Consider the following 18,429-nt stretch of genomic DNA (forward strand, 5'->3'; position numbering starts at 1 on the left):
AAATACCTCCAGGGATCGAGACTCAATCGCTTACCTAGGTAGGCTATTCCAGTGCTTGACAACCCTTTTGGTGAAGAAATTTTTCCTAATACCCAATCTAAATTGACCCTGACACAACTTGAGGCAATTTCCACTTGTCCTGTTGCTTGTTACTTGGAAGAAGATACAGACCCCCACCTCACTACAACCTCCTTCCAGATAGTTATAGAGAATGATAAGGTCACCCCTGAGCCTCCTTCTCTCCATGCTAAACAACCCCAGATCCCTCAGCTGCTCCTCATAAGACTTGTGCTCCAGAGCATCTCAATGTTTTTCTTGTAGTGAGGAGCCCAAACCTGAACACAGGATTTGAGGTGCAGCCTCACCAGTGCCAGTGTAGTGGTTTGAACCTTGTTTTCCCCAGAGGCTAAGAGAAGTGGTAGACCCCAAGGGGTGGAAACCTCTGGAAGTTTTGAAGTTCTGCCCAATGGGCGCTCCTGCAGAAATGTAAACATACCACAACCAGACCGGAAAAGAAGAGTTGTAGTTTGGTTGTAGGAGAGGTGGCCATGTTGTAGAGCCACGAGGAAGGGGCTCTGAGCCCCTTGGGGCCTCTGGCCCCCTCCCAGCCCCTGGCTGGGGGCTGCAGGGACCTGGAACAGCATAAAGCTGGGCTAGGTGTCTGTAGTTATGCCGGGAGATGTTTTCTCTATGGGCACAGAGCAGCAGCCGACGCTGACCAGAGAAACAGTGGCAGAGAGCCAGAGATAAGAACCTGAACTGAAGAAGCAGCAGAAACAACATGTAGCACCAGAGAAAGGACTCCTGGAAGGAGAGCCGAGAAAAGGAGAGCCAGCAGCTGAGAGCTACAGAGTTCTTGGGGGTAAGACTGATACCAGATCCCCAAAACTCCTTTGAGACCTCCTGGAAGGAGGAAGATGATAGACTCTTACTTGAAAGAGCCTTGAAGTGCGACATGCACTGTAGAAAGGAGCTAGAGAGCTCCGAGAGGAATGCAGGGGGAGTTGACCTTGGCTTCCCCCCCTCGCACTGCTGCCACGGTGGCAGCCTGAGAGGCAGGGCACAGAGGCCCTGCAAGAGATACCAGACCGTCACGAAGCCCCCCCTGTGTCTTCGTGATATGACGTGGTGAAACGACCTTGTCTGGGGTTACGAAGTCCACGGAAGACCCCTCGGTTGTGAGGCGATGGGGCCGAGAGAGAGGCTTGGATACCTCCCTCGTGGAGTGCTGGCAGAAAAGCCAGCCACAGCTGCTGCATGCATGAGAAGAAGAAACCTGCTGCCTTAGAAGATACTGCTGTTCAGAGACTGGATGGGATCTGTCCTTCTTTCCCTCCTGGACTTTTATTTGGAGGGGAGAAGAGATCTGATCCATTGTAAATACATATGTCATGGTAGAGATAGTTTGTGATCATGTGTATAATGTGATATGGTATTTATTTGTACAGTCATTGTAATATATTCCCTTTTCCCCACTTTGGAGTCTGGTGTGTTTTGTCTGGAAAAACCCATCTCACATTAGGTTGAGATGTGAGAGGGGGAATGGAGCTAGGGAATTGGATGTTGAGGCTATCTCAAACCATGACAGCCAGGTAAAGGGGGACCATCACTGCCCTAGTCCTGCTGGCCACACTATTTCTGATACAAGTCAGGATGCCATTGGCCTTCTTGACCACCTGGCTCATGTTCATCCAGCACCCCAAGGTCCTTTTCCACCAGGCAGCTTCCAAGCCACTCTTCTCCAAGCCTGGAGTGTTGTGTGGGGTTGTTGTGACCCAAGTGCAGGACCTGGCACTTGGCCTTGTTAAACCTCGTACAGTAGGCCTTGGCCCATCAATCAGGTCTGTCAAGATCCCTCTGTGGAGCCTTACTACCCTCCAGTGGACCAATAGAGCTGCCTGACTTGGTGCACTCTGCAAACTGACTCAATTCCCTCATCCAGATCATTAATAAAGATATTAAACACGACTGGCCCCAATACTGAGTTCTGGGGAACACCACCTGTGACTGGCCACCAGCTGGATGTAACTCCATTCCCCACCACTCTCTGGGCCCAGCCATCCAGCCAGTTTTATAACCAGTGAAGAGTGTGCCTGAGCAGCCAGTTCCTCCTGGAGAATGCTGTGGGAAACAGTGTCAGAAGCTTTACTAAACTTTAGGTAGACAACATCCACAGCCATTCCCACAACATCTAGGTGGGTCACTTTGTCATAGGAGATCAGGTTAGTCAAGCAGGACCTGTCTTTCATAAACCCATGGTGACTGGGTCATCTGGTTATCCTGTATGTGCTGCATGATGGCAACGGCGATGATCTGTGCAATAACATTTTAGAGCACCGAGACCAGACTCACAGGCCTGTAGTTTCTCAGATCCTCCTTGTGGCCCTTCTTGTAGATGGGCATCACATTCGCTAACTTCCAGTCAACGCACCTTATTTCCATGACAGCTATATCACAGTTTCCCAGCTGCACAATGGGTACCAGTGCATTGCTGTAGATGCACTTCAGCCGGGATATTGATCCCATCACCTTTTCAGGGGAAGAAGCCCTGATTCCTATGGGACCAGCTGAGCTTCCAGAGTTTCTAACACACCAACAATCCCTGCATCGTTGTTGCCACATGGATCTCCATCCCCTGCTTCCACTGAGATGGCAGACCGAAGGACCTCGCTAGCAAACTGTTCCTTAAACATTGCCATGCCACCCCCAGGCTTATCTCTAATGAGCCTGGTTCACATTACAATTTAAGAGACCAAAGGTATTTGACTAAGATTTTTTCCCCGGAGAATAAAACAATGAATTTAACAATCAATTAAGGGAGAAATATTATTAATCCTTTCTTCATCAGGATCTGCTCCTTTCTTTCAATTTCTAAAAAGCACTATTGCTACCGGTGTTGATATAATGAATTTCATTTTGAAAAAGGATTGCAATTAGATTACCAACCTCTGCTATTTTAACTTCCAGTTTTAGAACTGATTTCATATCAGATTCGGCTCGTGAAGCATTTGCACCCAGAAGCACTGCTGTATCAACCATGAACTGCAAAAAGGCATCTCGGTACTGTAAAGAAACAAAAAGAATGATGTGACTACTGGATTTGCTCTTGAGCAGAGCTGTAGCAGTAAACCAGAAATGCCCAGCTATAGCAAGGAGTATAATACTTTCATGCTTTAGCAACCAAGGTCGTGCTTTCCTTACCTTGAATGTCTGCTGTCAGCAAGTTAAAAAGGAGAAATAACACTGTAAAAATACTTTGTATGACAGACAGAGATATCTGCTGTGGTTCAGGGAGTACAAATCTCAGGAAATGCAAATGACACTTCTGGATTGGACTAACACTTTCAGCTATTACAAATGGATTAGACAATGTGTATGACTGTACACCAGTATTTTAGGCCAACTCATACAGTAATAACTATAGGACAGTAGAAGCACTTGTATACGAGTGTAAGCTTAGTGCCTGAGAGGACAGGGAGATAAAGGGATGCTCCAATGAGCTCTCTCCTCTGTTCCTGCCACACACTACAACACATGTGTCTGCTACAGTGCTTTTCTTTGCTCTCCCCAGGATATCCTAACAAACCACATTTTAATCTCTGTGTACACAGATGTTAGCAAAATACACTGGATGTAAAGATACTGTAGTGATTTCTGTGCTGCCTCCCCCACAGTATAATCTTTCAGAGATTTTGGAGGGATCAGATTGCTCCTCATCAACTCCTACCAGTTCACAGTCCAACAACAGCAAAAATATATCCCAACACATTTCCACCTTTAATCTTTTAGCAGTTACCATTCTTTGTATCCTGTCATCATCTAGTCTGATAGAGGTAACTAAAAAACTTACTAACCTCTCAGGAAACTCAAAAGGGAAGTAAAGCTGTAAAAAATCAGCAGCAATGACTTGTCCCCCAGATAACCCCAGAGGTTGTTTTCTTTGAGTTTTGGGCTGCACATGACAGATACTTGCCCACACGTCTTCACTGAATGAGGAGGAAAAGGTGTTGTTGTCATAGTCAAGTATTGATACATTAAAGCCTTTGATAAACATCATTATTTCACAACTGCTGTCCACAGAAATGCTGCAAGAAACTAAGCTGTATACCCAGGAGTTGCTGACAAATCTTGCAGGGATATGGCTAGGAAAGCCAAGGCCAACCTGGAGTTCAAGCTGGTAAGGGATGTGAAGACCAATAGGAAAAAACCCTATAACAGGAAAAAGAAGAGGAGGGAGAATGTGGATCTACTACTAAATGGAGCAGGGTAACAAATTACACTGAAAAGGCCAAGATACTCAATGCCAACTTTGCTCTAGTCTTTAGTGATAAGACTGACTTTCAGGAATCCCAGGCCCCTGAGTCCAGAGGGGAAGTCTGGAGCAAGGAGGACCAGATTAGGGAACAAAGTGGACATAAGTAGATCCAGGGGATCTGAAAGATTGTACTCATGAGTCCTGAGGAAGCTTGCTGATACCACTGCAACTTCACTCTGGACAGTATCTGGAAGGTCACAACTATTGGGAGAGGTTCCAAAAGGGTGGAAGAGACCAAGCATCACCCCTATCTCCAAGGAATGCAAAACAGAAAACCCATGGAACTACAGACTGGTCAGCCTCATATCAATTACTGGGAAGGTAATGTAGAAAACCCTCCTGGAAACTATTTCCAAACACATGAAAGATAAGGTGATCACAGGTAGTGAGCATGGATTTATGAAGGGGAAATCAAACTTAACCAGGCTGATAATTTTCTACAATTACATTAATATCCTGGTGGATGAAGGGACAGCAGTTGTGGTTGATCACCAAGGTTAAAAAGTACAGGGTAGGGGAGTGCACAGTGAGGTGGATTGAAAATGAGCTGAGTGACCAGGTCCAGAGGGTTGTGATCAGCAGCACAAAGCCCAGTTGGAGGCCAGTCACTAGTAGTATATTCCAGAGGTAAATTCTACTTCAGCAGAGGAGTCGGACAAGATGAACTCCAGAGGCCCCTTCCAAGCGGGAAGAAAAGTAGGGGGACCCCAAATCTTACAAAAATCTTCGTTTAGGAAACTTTGCAGATATGTTTGTGGTAGCGGTGGTGTTTTCTGACAGAAGATATCCTGAAAAATCCAAATCCATGCAATGCATGGCCCTTTCTCAGTTTGGAGCTCAACAAAACAAAAGCAACAATGAAAAAAGCTGAGGGGAAAAAGGGTCACTCTAATTTCCATTTGATAGTACTTACAGATTTGGCCTCTGTGGTGTTTTCTAGGTAATCCTCTCTAGATGCCAGAGAGAGGCTTGCTTGGTCAAGCTGTTAAAAATAACAAGAATCAACATTTAATAGCTAAATTCATCAGAAATCAAAGGTAGACTAATAAGCAACCTTGGAAGAGTTTCTCTGGCAGTTATAGTAGATGTGTGCAAATATACATACACAACACACTGCAGCAGACTGAGCTCCACAGGATTTCAAAACAACAGAAAAATCTTATGCTGTGCTGACAGATATTAACTAAATCAGATTACTGTGATCTGGGGAGCCTCAGATGCCCCCTGCAATACCTAAGCCACCTCCAGAAAAGAATTACCTATGCGATGTAGGTGTTTATGGCTCCATTAGTATTAGGTAATGCAATAGGACTGGGCCTACAGCATCGAACAGTTGGTGCTGATGACCATTCATCCTGTGCACATTTCAGGGGCACAAGAGTCAGCTTTAGGACACTCTAGCCTAGTGTATGGACCAAATGTCCACGAGGTGCTGGAGCATGTTAGCTGTTGTGTATCCAGAAGACACTGTTAGCCTTTCTTGACTGAAACTGAGATTACACTTTTGAGCTTCACCCCAGATCAGCACTGGGTGCTGTATTTAGCTTTTTGAACAGATATGAAACAACTGGATACCAGCCAGGATTGCATGCATGCCCAGGATGTTGTTATCTCTCCAGTACATTACCTAAAGGTGTCTGGTAGGTCCAGATGGATCTTTGACTTTCACTTACCTTTTTGATCTAAACATGGTTCAAATTTGATAGTCTACAGTCACCCTAATATTGGAATTAGGGCCTCAAGGTAATTTCTAAACCAGACCTCAAAGTTTGAGATCTGCACTTAGGGTTGAGTGAAATATCTACATGAGAATATATACATATGGTTTCAAATTCCTAACCAGGCAAAACTCACAATACAGCACATATTTTAGAATTGATACTAGGAACTGAGATTTCCCAGAACTTTTCAATGCAGTGAAGTTAGGCTAGAGTGTGGAAGCCAAAGCTGAAAACTTCATTCAACCAGCTTCCAAACTCTGAATAAGATACTGATTGGAGCAGAAACAACAGTTTTGATGTTCTAAAATTATTGGTTTGATGCTGTAATTGTTTTTTAAAGATAAGTCTAGTAAAGAGAGATTGCATTGATTCATACAATTTCATGTGTCTTTTTTAATCTAAATTATTTAGGTTAAACCACTTATATTTCACATTTTGCACGTTCGTAAAACCTTAGAATCTAAAATGGATGAATAAATGTAATCTTTTCCTCTACTAGCTGATGTTCACAATCTTTAAAATACACCATAAGCAAATAAAACAAATCTTCCTCAAAAAGGAGAGTAACTGTGATGCTCAGTGCAAAGCTGGTTCTTTGAAAAACAGTATCACCTTTTCTCAGCATATTGGAGCAAAAATAATATACTCATGCTTTTTGTATGTGTGTCTTGGCAATAGTTAACTTCAGACTATTTGGTCTGTTTCAGTTATGTGACTGAAAACCAAGAGAGCACAAATGTGAGAAAGAAACAGAAAAGTTAACCAATTTCTTTAGCCCTCAAAAAAAAAAAAAAGATCATGTTGAATGCTGAACAAAGTTTTATTTGGAGTTTTTACTTTTTTATGATCCATTGATGATTTTGCAATGCTGAACAAAAAGAATTTTGCAATAAAGTTATTCTCACAAGCAGATTGAAATACTCCATGGTACATCTACACCCCTGGGAATCTGTTAAAACACAGACAAGGAAGAATACTGGCCGATGCAATCTGTAGATCAAGATCTTAATAAAATTAACAACAGAATACCCTATGGAATAATACATTATTCATAGCATGTAGTGCTTCAGTTATTCAGATACTTAATTCTTAGGCACCACTAAGCATACCAAGGAAAGGTACTGATAGCTATGATTCATTTTCAAGAGACCAGCAGTAAGGATATCCCTGCCCAGCCCTTTGCTAACAGGTGACTTGGACTGAAATATTATGACAGGAGATACCCAACTAAACATCTGATTCTACTGCTTCAGTTCATTTAAACAAGTCTCAAGCCAAAGAAAACCTGACAGGATCTTAAAAGTATCTTAGCAGAATGACATCTTATTTACAGCAAACTGTTGGTCTGCTGTTGACTATCCAGGAAAATATCCCAGAGATGGGGAAAAGTTACCCTTCAACTTTATACCAGTTAAATGCCTCAGTCAGAAGACATTTTGACATCCACTCCAGCACCAACACAATTAACTGTTGTTTGATCTCTAGATACAATGTATTCTTGGCTACATTCCTACAGCCAGCCCATATGCCAGCAAAATAAAAGGCCATAGATCCTACTTTGCTGTGATGAATGGCATCATAACTTTCTTATTTGCTCCTTCTCTCTTGCCTTCATAACCTATTTTCTTATAGCAGCAGAGGGCTGGTCTACTCTGGCTACTCATCTGTAGTTCTTAAACAACAATGCATTTGGCCAGGTACTCAGACTTGCCATGGTGACATCTCACAGTAATACAATTTTCTCTGGAGTTTTGTCAGACTACAGGGAGGCAACATTTCTTGGATCTTTTTCTCACTAAACTGTTGTGCAATGCCGCACACTGTTAATAAAATGGTAATGCTTTGGACTAAATGTAATAGCATTTCAGGAAAAAAGGTAAATTCTGTATTTCAGGTCTAAAAGTGCTTCGGATACATCTGTGTCATAAGCTGCTATATAAGAGCAAGATTATGTGTTTCCATCTTAAGAAAAATAGCTCAAGTTCAGAATATCTGCTATTGATGCACCATTCTTCATCTTCACAGACAAAAAAACCCCATTCTTCATGCAACTAGTGAGTCATAAGCAGCACCCAGAACTAGATATTGACCTCTTATTCTCATGCACATAGACCCTGGACACTGGTCTACTGGGAACATTATTTGTATTTTTTTCCTGGCATTGGAAAGAAGAAAGCAACCTGTAGGAGATATTTTTCAGTAGCATGTGGTTGCTAGTGGCTTCTACATTCCCATAAATTGGCACCTATGAACATCCGTGCATCAGTAGATAATAACAACAATAATCAAGTGTAAACATTTGGCATGTAAACATGTTTTAAAAAAGAAGACCATAAAATACCATGCAAAGAAACCGATTAGATATGCTATATAGTACCTTCAGGATATACCGATTGGAGATTTTGTCATCAGCAGCCACATATAAACGGATGAAGACAGAGTTACTGTATTGGCCACGAAGAGTTGCCAAGGCTTGGAGTAAACTAAATCTCCTTTCTGACCACAGTCCTTCAGGTCCAATATTGGATTCCAACACAGGCCAGCGGAAAGGTGAGTGCCTCAGGATACTTAAGAGGGGCTTCACATCGGCTTTTTCGATTTTATCTGAAATGCCAAAGTGTGACAACAATTACATTCCAGATAATTCAACCGAAGCAGCAGCCACACAAGACAAAGATTTAACGGCATCAATTGATTTCTAGGCAAGACAAAATACAACAGCTGAAACCCAAAGCCTCTGCTCTGCCTGTGAGCACAGCAGCACAGGAGTCCAACCCAGTTTATGTATATTAAGAATAATAGGGGCAAATCAGTACCTTTCAAAAAAGGCAAAGGCTGGAATTAAGTAAATGTAAACAAAAAAAAAATCTGATTTAGAAACTAGCACAGAAACTTCACTGCTTCCGTAGGGCCGAGGAGAGGCTGGTTATCGTACATAATCAAAGCTAGAGGGGCAGAATCTTGGCACCAAGGCTGCAGGGCAGGCTGTCTCAATTGCTGGCAGTCAGTCTTGGGCCGTGCTGGAAGAAAACTGTCCAGGGAATAACAGAATCACAGAATATGCCGAGTTGGAAGCGACCTAGAAGGGTCACTGAGTCCAACTCCTAGCCCTACACAGGACCATCCCCAAGAGTCACACCATGTGCTTGAGAGTATCCTCCAAACGCTTCTTGAATTCTGTTACCCTTGGTGCTGTGACCACTTCCCTGGGGAGTCTGTTCCACTGCCCAGCCACCCTCTGGGTGCAGAACCTTTTTTAAATATCCAATCTAAACCTCCCTTGTCACAAATTCAGGCCATTCCCTTGGGTCCTGCCAGTGGTCACCACAGAGGAGAGATTAGTGCCTGCCCCTCCTCTTCCCCTCACGAGGAAGTTGTAACTGAAGTGCAGTCTCCCCTCAGTCTCCTCCAGGCTGAACAGACCAAGTGCCCTCAGCTGCTCCTCGTTCAGCTTCCCCTCAAGGCCCTTCACCATCTTGGCTGTCCTCCTTTGGACACTCTCTTAGAGCTTAATATCTTTCTCATATTGCAGTGAGCAAAACTGCACACAGAAGGTTCAGAAGGAACCTTTGTCCAGAAGGACAAAGGGCACTTCTAATTCATCTTCCACCTGTGTAGCTACATAAGGGCAGTGATGTGTCCCAGACTAGTGTACATCATCTGACAGCAGCATTTACAAGCTGAGGAAAAGCACTGCAAACAGGGCTATAGGGTTTCCCATCCTAACTTGTTTGACTTAAAGCAGATAACTCAAAGAGTCCAGGGCTGTCTATATCCAGTCTTGGGGAAGTGTTTTGATTAAACAGATTTAGAGAAATATAGAAGGTACTGAGCCACAGGCTGTTGAAAATATCAGTATGAGAATTTCCTCAGAAGCTCCTCTGATTTACTGACCCCAGGCACTAACCCCACAACTCTGGGACACAATTTTAGCATTCTTTTGCACAGATAAATATCTATTCACAGTTCCCTGACAGTCAGAGGTCTCTCTAAAACTGATTTCTTGTGCCTGGGTGTACCTCAGCTTCAGAAATGTGTAAAAGACCCTCTGCATTCAGTTGAATCCATATCAGCAAAATCCATGCATCTGCACAGAGCTCAGCAGAGAGATAAAACCCCTGCCTTTATAAACATAGGGAACTCATATATCTTAGAATCATTGAATATGCTGCACTGGAAGGGACACATCAGGATCATGTCCCTCTCAAATCAAGCCACTTACTCTCATTCATGCAGGATGCATAAAGGACTTTGGCCTTCTGTACAGCTTCACTGTCTCGTCTTTTGCTGATGGGTTTCTCAAGCAATGCTGAAAAAACAAATAAATATGTTTTTCAATACATTGGAAAATGTAGAAACTTTGCTTGTTTCAGCATTTGCTTTAATCATGGCATTTGTTTAATTAAGGATGAGGTTCCACTTATATTTTTTTAAGCAGTAGCACAGACATAATTACAACTTTTTCAAACCCCAACGGAGAAGGATTTTTTAATTTATTTATTTTTAAGAGGACTGATTTAAAGCCAGGTGACAGATGCTGCTTATTATCTGTCCTCACAACCAGCCACCCTCAGCAAACTGAGGGGACAGGGAATTATGAGGTAAGTGGGAACAATCACACAAGGCAGGGAGTCAGGAATTCTTTCAAGTGGCTCGGTTTCTGGTGCTGGTACATTATGAAATCAGGATCTAACAGAGAAGGTTAAAGAATCCCAGGAGCAAGACCACTGGTGTTCACTTTTGCCAGCTCTGCTGCTGCTGAAAGAAAGCAGCAGAGAACTGCCTCATTGTCTGTCAAACACGCACAGTCTTGGTAATGACACAGAAGACCAAGTGTCCAACCATTGCTTGTAAAGCAGCACCATATACACACTCATATCACACTATAGGTGTAAACATCCTTGGTGTTCAGCTTTTTTTAAGCTGTCATCTCCCTATGTTCTTCACATTCCTCACATTATGTAATGAAAGGAAAAAAGCATGAAAAGTCCATCTGAATCTCAGCAGTCCCCTCTTAGCTGCCTCAAACTGTTTCATCCAAGTTGTACATCAGCCATGATGCAGCTGCAGATACACATAACTATGGCTAAATGCAGAGGCATTAAAAAAGAAAAAAATAGAGTCAAAACAAACAATGCCCAACTCATTTTCTTGGACTCTTAAGAGATTTAATGAGCTAATTCCCTTGTAGTTAGGGATAAGATTTTCCCTAAAAATACTTCTGGACAGGATCCCCAATACTTTTGATTTCAAATTCTCAAATTGCTAATATTTTTCAGCTTGTTAAAGACAATATAATGCCAATCACTGACACATATCTTCAGCGTGCACAATTCTTAGTAGAATAATCAGACCTGGTCATGTTTTAAAAATGGCATTTTAAAAGAAACGATACATGAAGCCTAGATAAAACTAAGAATGAAAAAATACCCTCCTATTAAAGCCATTACAATAATTTCTATCCTTGCCAGTGAGCTGTACAAACACGAAGTTTTGAAGCTAACAAAATCCAATGGCTAAAGCCCAGGTAAAGATCAGGAGAGATAAAAAGGATGAGAGTCAATAAAATAAAATCAACTCTAGAAATACACCTGCATCAAATTGTGTTAAAATCAGACCTGGTGTTTTCCCATCAAACCATCTCATTATGTGACAGAATGAAACAGTAACACTCACTGTACTATTGCAGAGAGTGAGGTGGGGTAGATGTTGCCAATTGCTCAGAGTTCTTTTATGAAGACAATTCTTGGTTCCAATAACAAAAAATCCAGTTATCAAACATGAAAGACTTAATAAGATGGCTGAATCCTGTGGATACTGAAATAGGGGATGTGATCCATGAGTGCTCTTTAGGCTATAAAGGTTTTTCAGCCCTAACCTCAAGTTTTCAGAAAGGTTTAGAAGCTCAAACATGGAGCACTGCTCACATCCGTGTGATTTCTACATTAGCTAGTACAAAATCCAAATACAAGATTTAGAAATTTGCTTCTTATTTAGCTCACAAATACATATGGATTTTATGTGTCCTTGAGTATTTAAACTCTTAAACATGAATAGCAAGAAAAGGCAAGAAGCAAAACATATTGATCAAAAATATGTGTAATCAATTGGTCTGTCTGGCTGAATCCTGTGGATACTGAAATAGGGGATGTGATCCATGAGTGCTCTTTAGGCTATAAAGGTTTTTCAGCCCTAACCTCAAGTACTTTCAGAAAGGTTTAGAAGCTCAAACATGGAGCACTGCTCACATCCGTGTGATTTCTACATTAGCTAGTACAAAATCCAAATACAAGATTTAGAAATTTGCTTCTTATTTAGCTCACAAATACATATGGATTTTATGTGTCCTTGAGTATTTAAACTCTTAAACATGAATAGCAAGAAAAGGCAAGAAGCAAAACATATTGATCAAAAATATGTGTAATCAATTGGTCTGTCTCCAGGTTGCTTATTCATGGAAAGAAAGTCACTACTGTGATTGAAATCAATGTAGACACATCAGGCTATCTTTATATTAGCAATATTGGGTACTGTGAGTAGCCTGGCCATAGCTGCAGGCTCTGACAAACCCACTCCTGCACTGAGCAAATCTGATCGTGTGGGTCGATGCACTCTGTGCTTCTACAGGGCAGCGTTTTGGAGGCTGCAGCTCAGAGCCTCTGCTCTCTGAGGATCTCCACAGGTTGATCAAACCTGCCTCAGGGCCATCCCTCAGTCTCCCCAGCATGGAAAGGCACTCTCTGAACAGTGTTCCATCTCTTGGCACATGACATGGATTTCTGGCTATACTAAGGGAAATGCCAGTCGGGGACACAGAGACAGCAAATTCAGCCCCTCTGAAAAAAATCAACTGAACTGTAGCTGTCTGGGAGGATTTTATCACCTTGAAAGACAGTAATAGCTTCAGATATTTTCTGTTTGGACACCAAAACGTAAGCAAAACCTATAAGGTCTTTCAAGGTATAGGAAGAGAAAGACCACAAGAGATCAAATGTTCAGTTACATAAGTTACCCACAGACCTGCTGCTTAGTTCCCTACTTTGCCTTTCCAAACTGCTACTCTCACCCCTCACTAAGGAATTGTGTGTATTCATATGAATCCACTGAGAAGTTCAGTCTACTAGGCTTTTCTTAAAGCACAGTTTTCTTAAACTTTGACCTAGTTAAGGAGATGGGTGCTACTAACATTTTGACTAAAGCAGCTCACTTAGCACTGAGAAGGACATTGAGTTTGTTCTTCTTGCAGCTTTCTTTCTTTCCATTTTTTTTAAACTCAGTTTTCTTGTTTCTAATTAAAAGTTCTAATTCCCTAAAGCAACCTTCCATTTTAGGACATCAAACATTTATCTGTAAATAAGAATTTTTAGGAATAAATGGTTTTGATCAGACTAGGAAATATACATCACTCCAACAATATCAAAAAACACCCTTATATAACAGCCCATCTGTCAGCTCCCTATTAAATGTTACAGTGCTAGGCAATTTGGCTGCAGAGGTTAAAAAACCCCCACAATCCAAGCTGATTTGCAACCACCCGAAAAGGCATAGAATTGTTATTAACGTCAACTAAAATTTAACAATTTATTGCTGCTACTGAATTACAAAACTAGCCTGTTATATTCTGCAAAGCAGAATATCATAACCAAAAATCACCAGAAAAAGCAAAGTGAACCAGCATAGCTTAGGCCACCAAAGATAAAGTTTGGAACATGTTTCTTTGGCCAAACATCAAGTACGTGTTTCAGTGGCTTTTCTAACAAAGCAGCTCTTCTTCGCTCACATCTTTTACTCTCTTCACTTTTAAATTATTTCCAAAGTCATTCTCTTGGCAATAAAAAAAGATCTTGGCCTGTGGCACTGATCTCAGCACCTCATTGTCCACGTTTCCATATGCACAGGATGCCCAGATGCAAGATTTACATTTCCCTTCACATAAAACTTAGTTATGGCAAGTGTCAAAACCTATTGGCAATTCCACTCCACAGCACTGTAATAACATAACTCATCTCATTAAGCAACTACCACTTGAACAGTTAGAAACTGTTTAAAGGTGTTCATGATATCCTAAACTTTCTGAGATTGCAAATCGCTTCATCATTCGGTTTCTTCTACCAAGGGGCTGAGGGTGGGGAGGTTCCCACTGCAATGAAAGTTCTGGTACTTCTGGCACCCCAGGTCAGGCACGTTTGAATCATTGTGCTCCCTGGCTCTTCTACAAAACACAAAGACTCAGCACCACCAGCAAACAAACCCACTCCATAGCTGGGAGTGATCCTCACTTGTCTGAACTGGAGATGCTCAGATACATAGTCAAGGAAAAAAGCCACAGCTGGGGGTGGGGAGCTGAGAAGGGAAGGAAGAGAGTTTATATTGAGTTGCCTTCACATAGTTCTTTTCCAGGGCAAGAGGGCTAAAAAAGGCCAACTTCCTGTGGTTCACTACCCTCCAGTAAACAGCAATCATCTGCTGTTAAAAGTGAGAGCAAGGCACATTACAAAGTAAGCTTTGCGTGAGTGTTTATTTAACTGCATACTATTCTGAAGCTGCTAAGGATAATCTTGTGGCCAAGTGTTACCTTTAATCTTACTTTCCATTTCCAGCCCTTGTTGATTTTCCAGCCCACTGTTTTGCATAGCCTCACTTTTCAACCACTGTATTTTATTTATAGTACCAAGAAAACCTGTACCTTTCTCTCTTCTGACATGGAGTGCACAAAAAAGGGATTGTAAAGCCAGATTTGCAGAGAAAAGAAACGTGCATGCCATTTATTCCAATTAGAAATATGGATTTAATTTATCAGTGTCCTGATCAGCAGATTGTATATATTCTTTGTGCTGTCAGATAGTTTTCTACATATATAGTTGAGTTGCAATCCTGAGAAACACTATGGGATTCATGAAGCTTACTTCCTATTCTAGAGAGAAAGTACAAGTTTTCTCTGCACTTTCCAACCCAAGATATGGAGAATACGTCATGCTAGTAAAGATAGTAGCATTTTTTTCCACTAATTTCTGTCCTTATCCTTTTACAAACATTTACTCTATGTGGAAAATGCAAACTGAAGTGTTTGCACAGTGGATCTGACAATGATCTGAAATATATTATAATGCTTTGTATCTTGAAGAAAAACAACTGCATGTGCAAACATCCCACTGGGAATATTCTTGGACTTTATAAAAAACAAAAATTATACAAGAACCCCAGGGGACATCCCATTTCCTGGAAGGTTGTAACCCTGGAAGAGTGAAAAGCTAGAAGCAGACAAATAATTCAGCATGAACTCCCAGGGCAATTCTAGAACAGACAGCAGTCTTGGACTGCAAAACCAGAGAAGTACCAAAGTGAGGAGATGATCTTATTGTTGTACAGGCTGGTGAGACAGACTGGAACACTCTCTGCCCTTCAGCTGCCTGTATTTAAAAACAATGTTGAACAACTGGACAGAGGGCAGAAAAATATCAAAACAATTGGGTTTTTTCTTTGGCTCAAGAAATAGAAGGGAGGGATTAAAAAAAAACAAACATGCAATGAGGAAACATTATTTTTCTCACAAAAGATGTGAAAGGGTGATGGAATCACAGTGTGAAAGCACCAGCCATTGGAAGATGAAGACAAATTCAGCAGTAACAGTGATTAACCACTGGAACCAGCAAGCAGAGGAGACAGTGGCTTCTCTGCCCCCTAACATTTTCAAGACTTGAACCTTTTTTGGAAGATAAACTTTATTCCAAAGTGAATTATGTTTTATCCCACTGCAAGCTATTGAGCTGCATTACACGGGTAATGTAATTGTCTGTGACACAAGAAAGGTCATGGGAAATAATCTAATGGTTGCTCCTGGAATTGCACTCTACATATTTAGGATGCAGATCTCAAAGCACTCTTAGACATGAGGAATCAAGGAGACACAGCCACTATCCATTGCTGCAGATAAAGTAAGCCACAGATTCCTCCTTATCTAATTCATGCCAGACTCCTACTGATAGCAATGGTGCTCCTTTATGAGCATAAAGCTTGCTGAACTTGATCCAGACAGTCAAAGAGCTTGATCTTTTGGAGACGGTGAATGCCCTTCACTCCCTTTAATGTCAGTGACAGTGGGAGTTGCTCAGTATTGCCCAGATGATGCTCAGTACTAAAACTGAAACTTATAACGCATTCTTTTCGGGATCAGACTCAGAAAGCAACCCAAGGACCTATTCATTCAGTGTGCCACAGTCAGAAGATGCTTTCATGAGTTACATCCCCAGTAAGGTTCTATCACAGCCTCACACAACAGCATGCTCTCCCTTTGGTAGCAGTAACTAGTAGCCAGATATTTGTTCCATATTGGATATTTATGAGCTTCAGTTTCTCAGACCAAAATGCAGGAACTCTGCTTGTGGAAAGGGAGTTTATTTGCAAATACCTGATGACAATGAATTTATCTTTCAATTCTTGAGCAATAAAGACTCCGTTCTTCACCTTCCCCCGTATGCAGCTCTACAGCTATAGGGATTGGGCTTCTAAACTGATGTGAAGAATAATTAAAAGAGCTGTTCAACCATCTCCAGCTATCACTGAGAAGCTTTGTTTGCTCCCTACGTTAGCACTATCACATGCTACTTCTGTGAAGAAACTAAACCCAAGTTATCGTTTGGAAATTTGCAGAAGATCCTCTGATGCCAGCAACAGGTTGTTTTAAGGGTATTCTGTGAGGAATTACCACCTAAAAGTCAAGAAAAACCTACTCGAACCTTGGTTTGAGTTTGGCAATCAAATCAAATGCACACCACCTGTGTGCAGAATGTAATTCCGTGATGTCCCTGAACTATAACATAATTATGATTAATCTAGTCCTCATTAAGAATGTCTAACCTTTAATTCCCATATTTTCTTCACACTTAAGAGCTATGGCAAAAGAGTTCCTGGGAAGCAACTGCAATGCCTGAAACCCAAGTAGCCAACTGCACTGTGCCACAAGGGTTATCTAAGGATTCCAACAGCGTCGTGGAGGTATGGCCCTTTCTTCAAACACTCAGCACACTAGATTTAAAAAGTCAAGTTCAGTACAGTTCACAGAGCAAAGATTTGGCTAGGATGCCAAAGGGCACACACAAAAACTTTAGAACCACGCTGCTGTTACGGAAATCACAGCTAGATAAACGTATAGTCTTAATTAAGTAACATGATCTTACATGTTCCAAGAGTGATGATTTCAGAATGGTTTGGGGTCAGCTGACGTTCATTTAGAGTATCTGGTTTCCAATTCCTTTTTTCAAAACCCAAAATGAAGTGAAGGAGAGCTGGCAGTGGTAAGTTTCATAGTGTCTACAAGGGACACAATGTTCAATCCCAAAATAAAAGCACTGGCCACAGCATCCAAAATTATACAAAAGACTGTTGAGATCACTCAACCAATGGTAACATTCCTGTCTTGCTACATGAAAATATGAATTTTAAAGACTGCAACAGTTCAGGTCACAAAATAGTCAAAGAAGAGAATCTGATACATGTATTTTTATTCTCATCAGTTTGGAAACCCGATCCCTATAGCTGAAGAGGAGTACAGAAGGGAGAGTGAAGAATATATATATATATAATGTATTTTATATATATATACATACATGCATATATATACACATACACATATATATATTCTAAAAGGAAGTGACAGACTTAACTGACATTTCCAAGCTGTACATATTTTTTGTGAACAAAACAAGTATTGTCAAGCCAAGATTATCCTCAGAGTTAAATCTGTTCTCGCAGAGCACTCTCCTGAAAAAGACATGCACATCTCCTGCTGTAAGATGCAACACTTAATGTTTCTGTACAACTTTACCCCTCCTAGCAGGTTTATTAGCACAGATCAAACTCCCCCACAAATGCACCTGTCCAGCTTCCATTTCAGAGCTGCTTTGCATCTGGAAGCCTTGGAAGAAGAGCAAAGCAAGATCTCGTCTGCTGGAAAATACCACAGAGACAAACCCCAGTGGACGTGCAGAAGCCTACTTACAGCTCTCTTCTGACACCAGTGTAACCCAACTTCAAATGCATAATTTCAAAGCCTCAATAAATTCCTTTATGCCTTTAAAACAAAAGTTCTTCTGAGAATTTCTCCTGATATGCAACTTTAGTGTACAAAACAATTCATTTCCTCTATTAACAATTGATAGCAATATTTGGATTTTGAGGCTTCCCTAAAATATGAGCTAATTTAAATTTATTAACTTTTGTAAACTACTAGTTCTACTAATTGCTCTGCAGTGCTTCTTGTTATCTCAGGTGTCTTATCCAAAGTCTGACGAGTAGTCTGGAGTCCTCTTCCCCGCCTGACCCTTTACAAGAAGTGAGCTGCAAATGATTGGTTTTCAAACAAGTTTGTTTCCAGAATTCCGAAATATGAAAACA

General features: G+C 41.3%; 1 protein-coding gene across 2 annotated transcripts in view; it reads right to left on the reverse strand.

The window, feature by feature from the left end:
* Positions 1 to 18,429, reverse strand: part of PHEX (phosphate regulating endopeptidase homolog X-linked) — a 99,558-nt gene that overhangs the window by 68,231 nt on the left and 12,898 nt on the right. For both annotated transcript variants that reach the window (XM_039391435.1, XM_027731134.2), the window contains 4 exons: positions 10,259 to 10,345; positions 8,414 to 8,640; positions 5,229 to 5,297; positions 2,947 to 3,063 (listed from right to left, as the gene is read on the reverse strand). In XM_039391435.1, coding sequence (XP_039247369.1) covers positions 2,947 to 3,063; positions 5,229 to 5,297; positions 8,414 to 8,640; positions 10,259 to 10,345 — 500 coding nt within the window. The remainder of the gene's footprint in view (positions 1 to 2,946; positions 3,064 to 5,228; positions 5,298 to 8,413; positions 8,641 to 10,258; positions 10,346 to 18,429) is intronic.

The sequence above is a fragment of the Pipra filicauda genome, unplaced genomic scaffold, assembly GCF_003945595.2.
Source record: "Pipra filicauda isolate LSUMZ 115617 unplaced genomic scaffold, ASM394559v2 scaffold12_size5214236_pilon, whole genome shotgun sequence".
In the NCBI taxonomy this organism is placed as follows: domain Eukaryota; kingdom Metazoa; phylum Chordata; class Aves; order Passeriformes; family Pipridae; genus Pipra; species Pipra filicauda.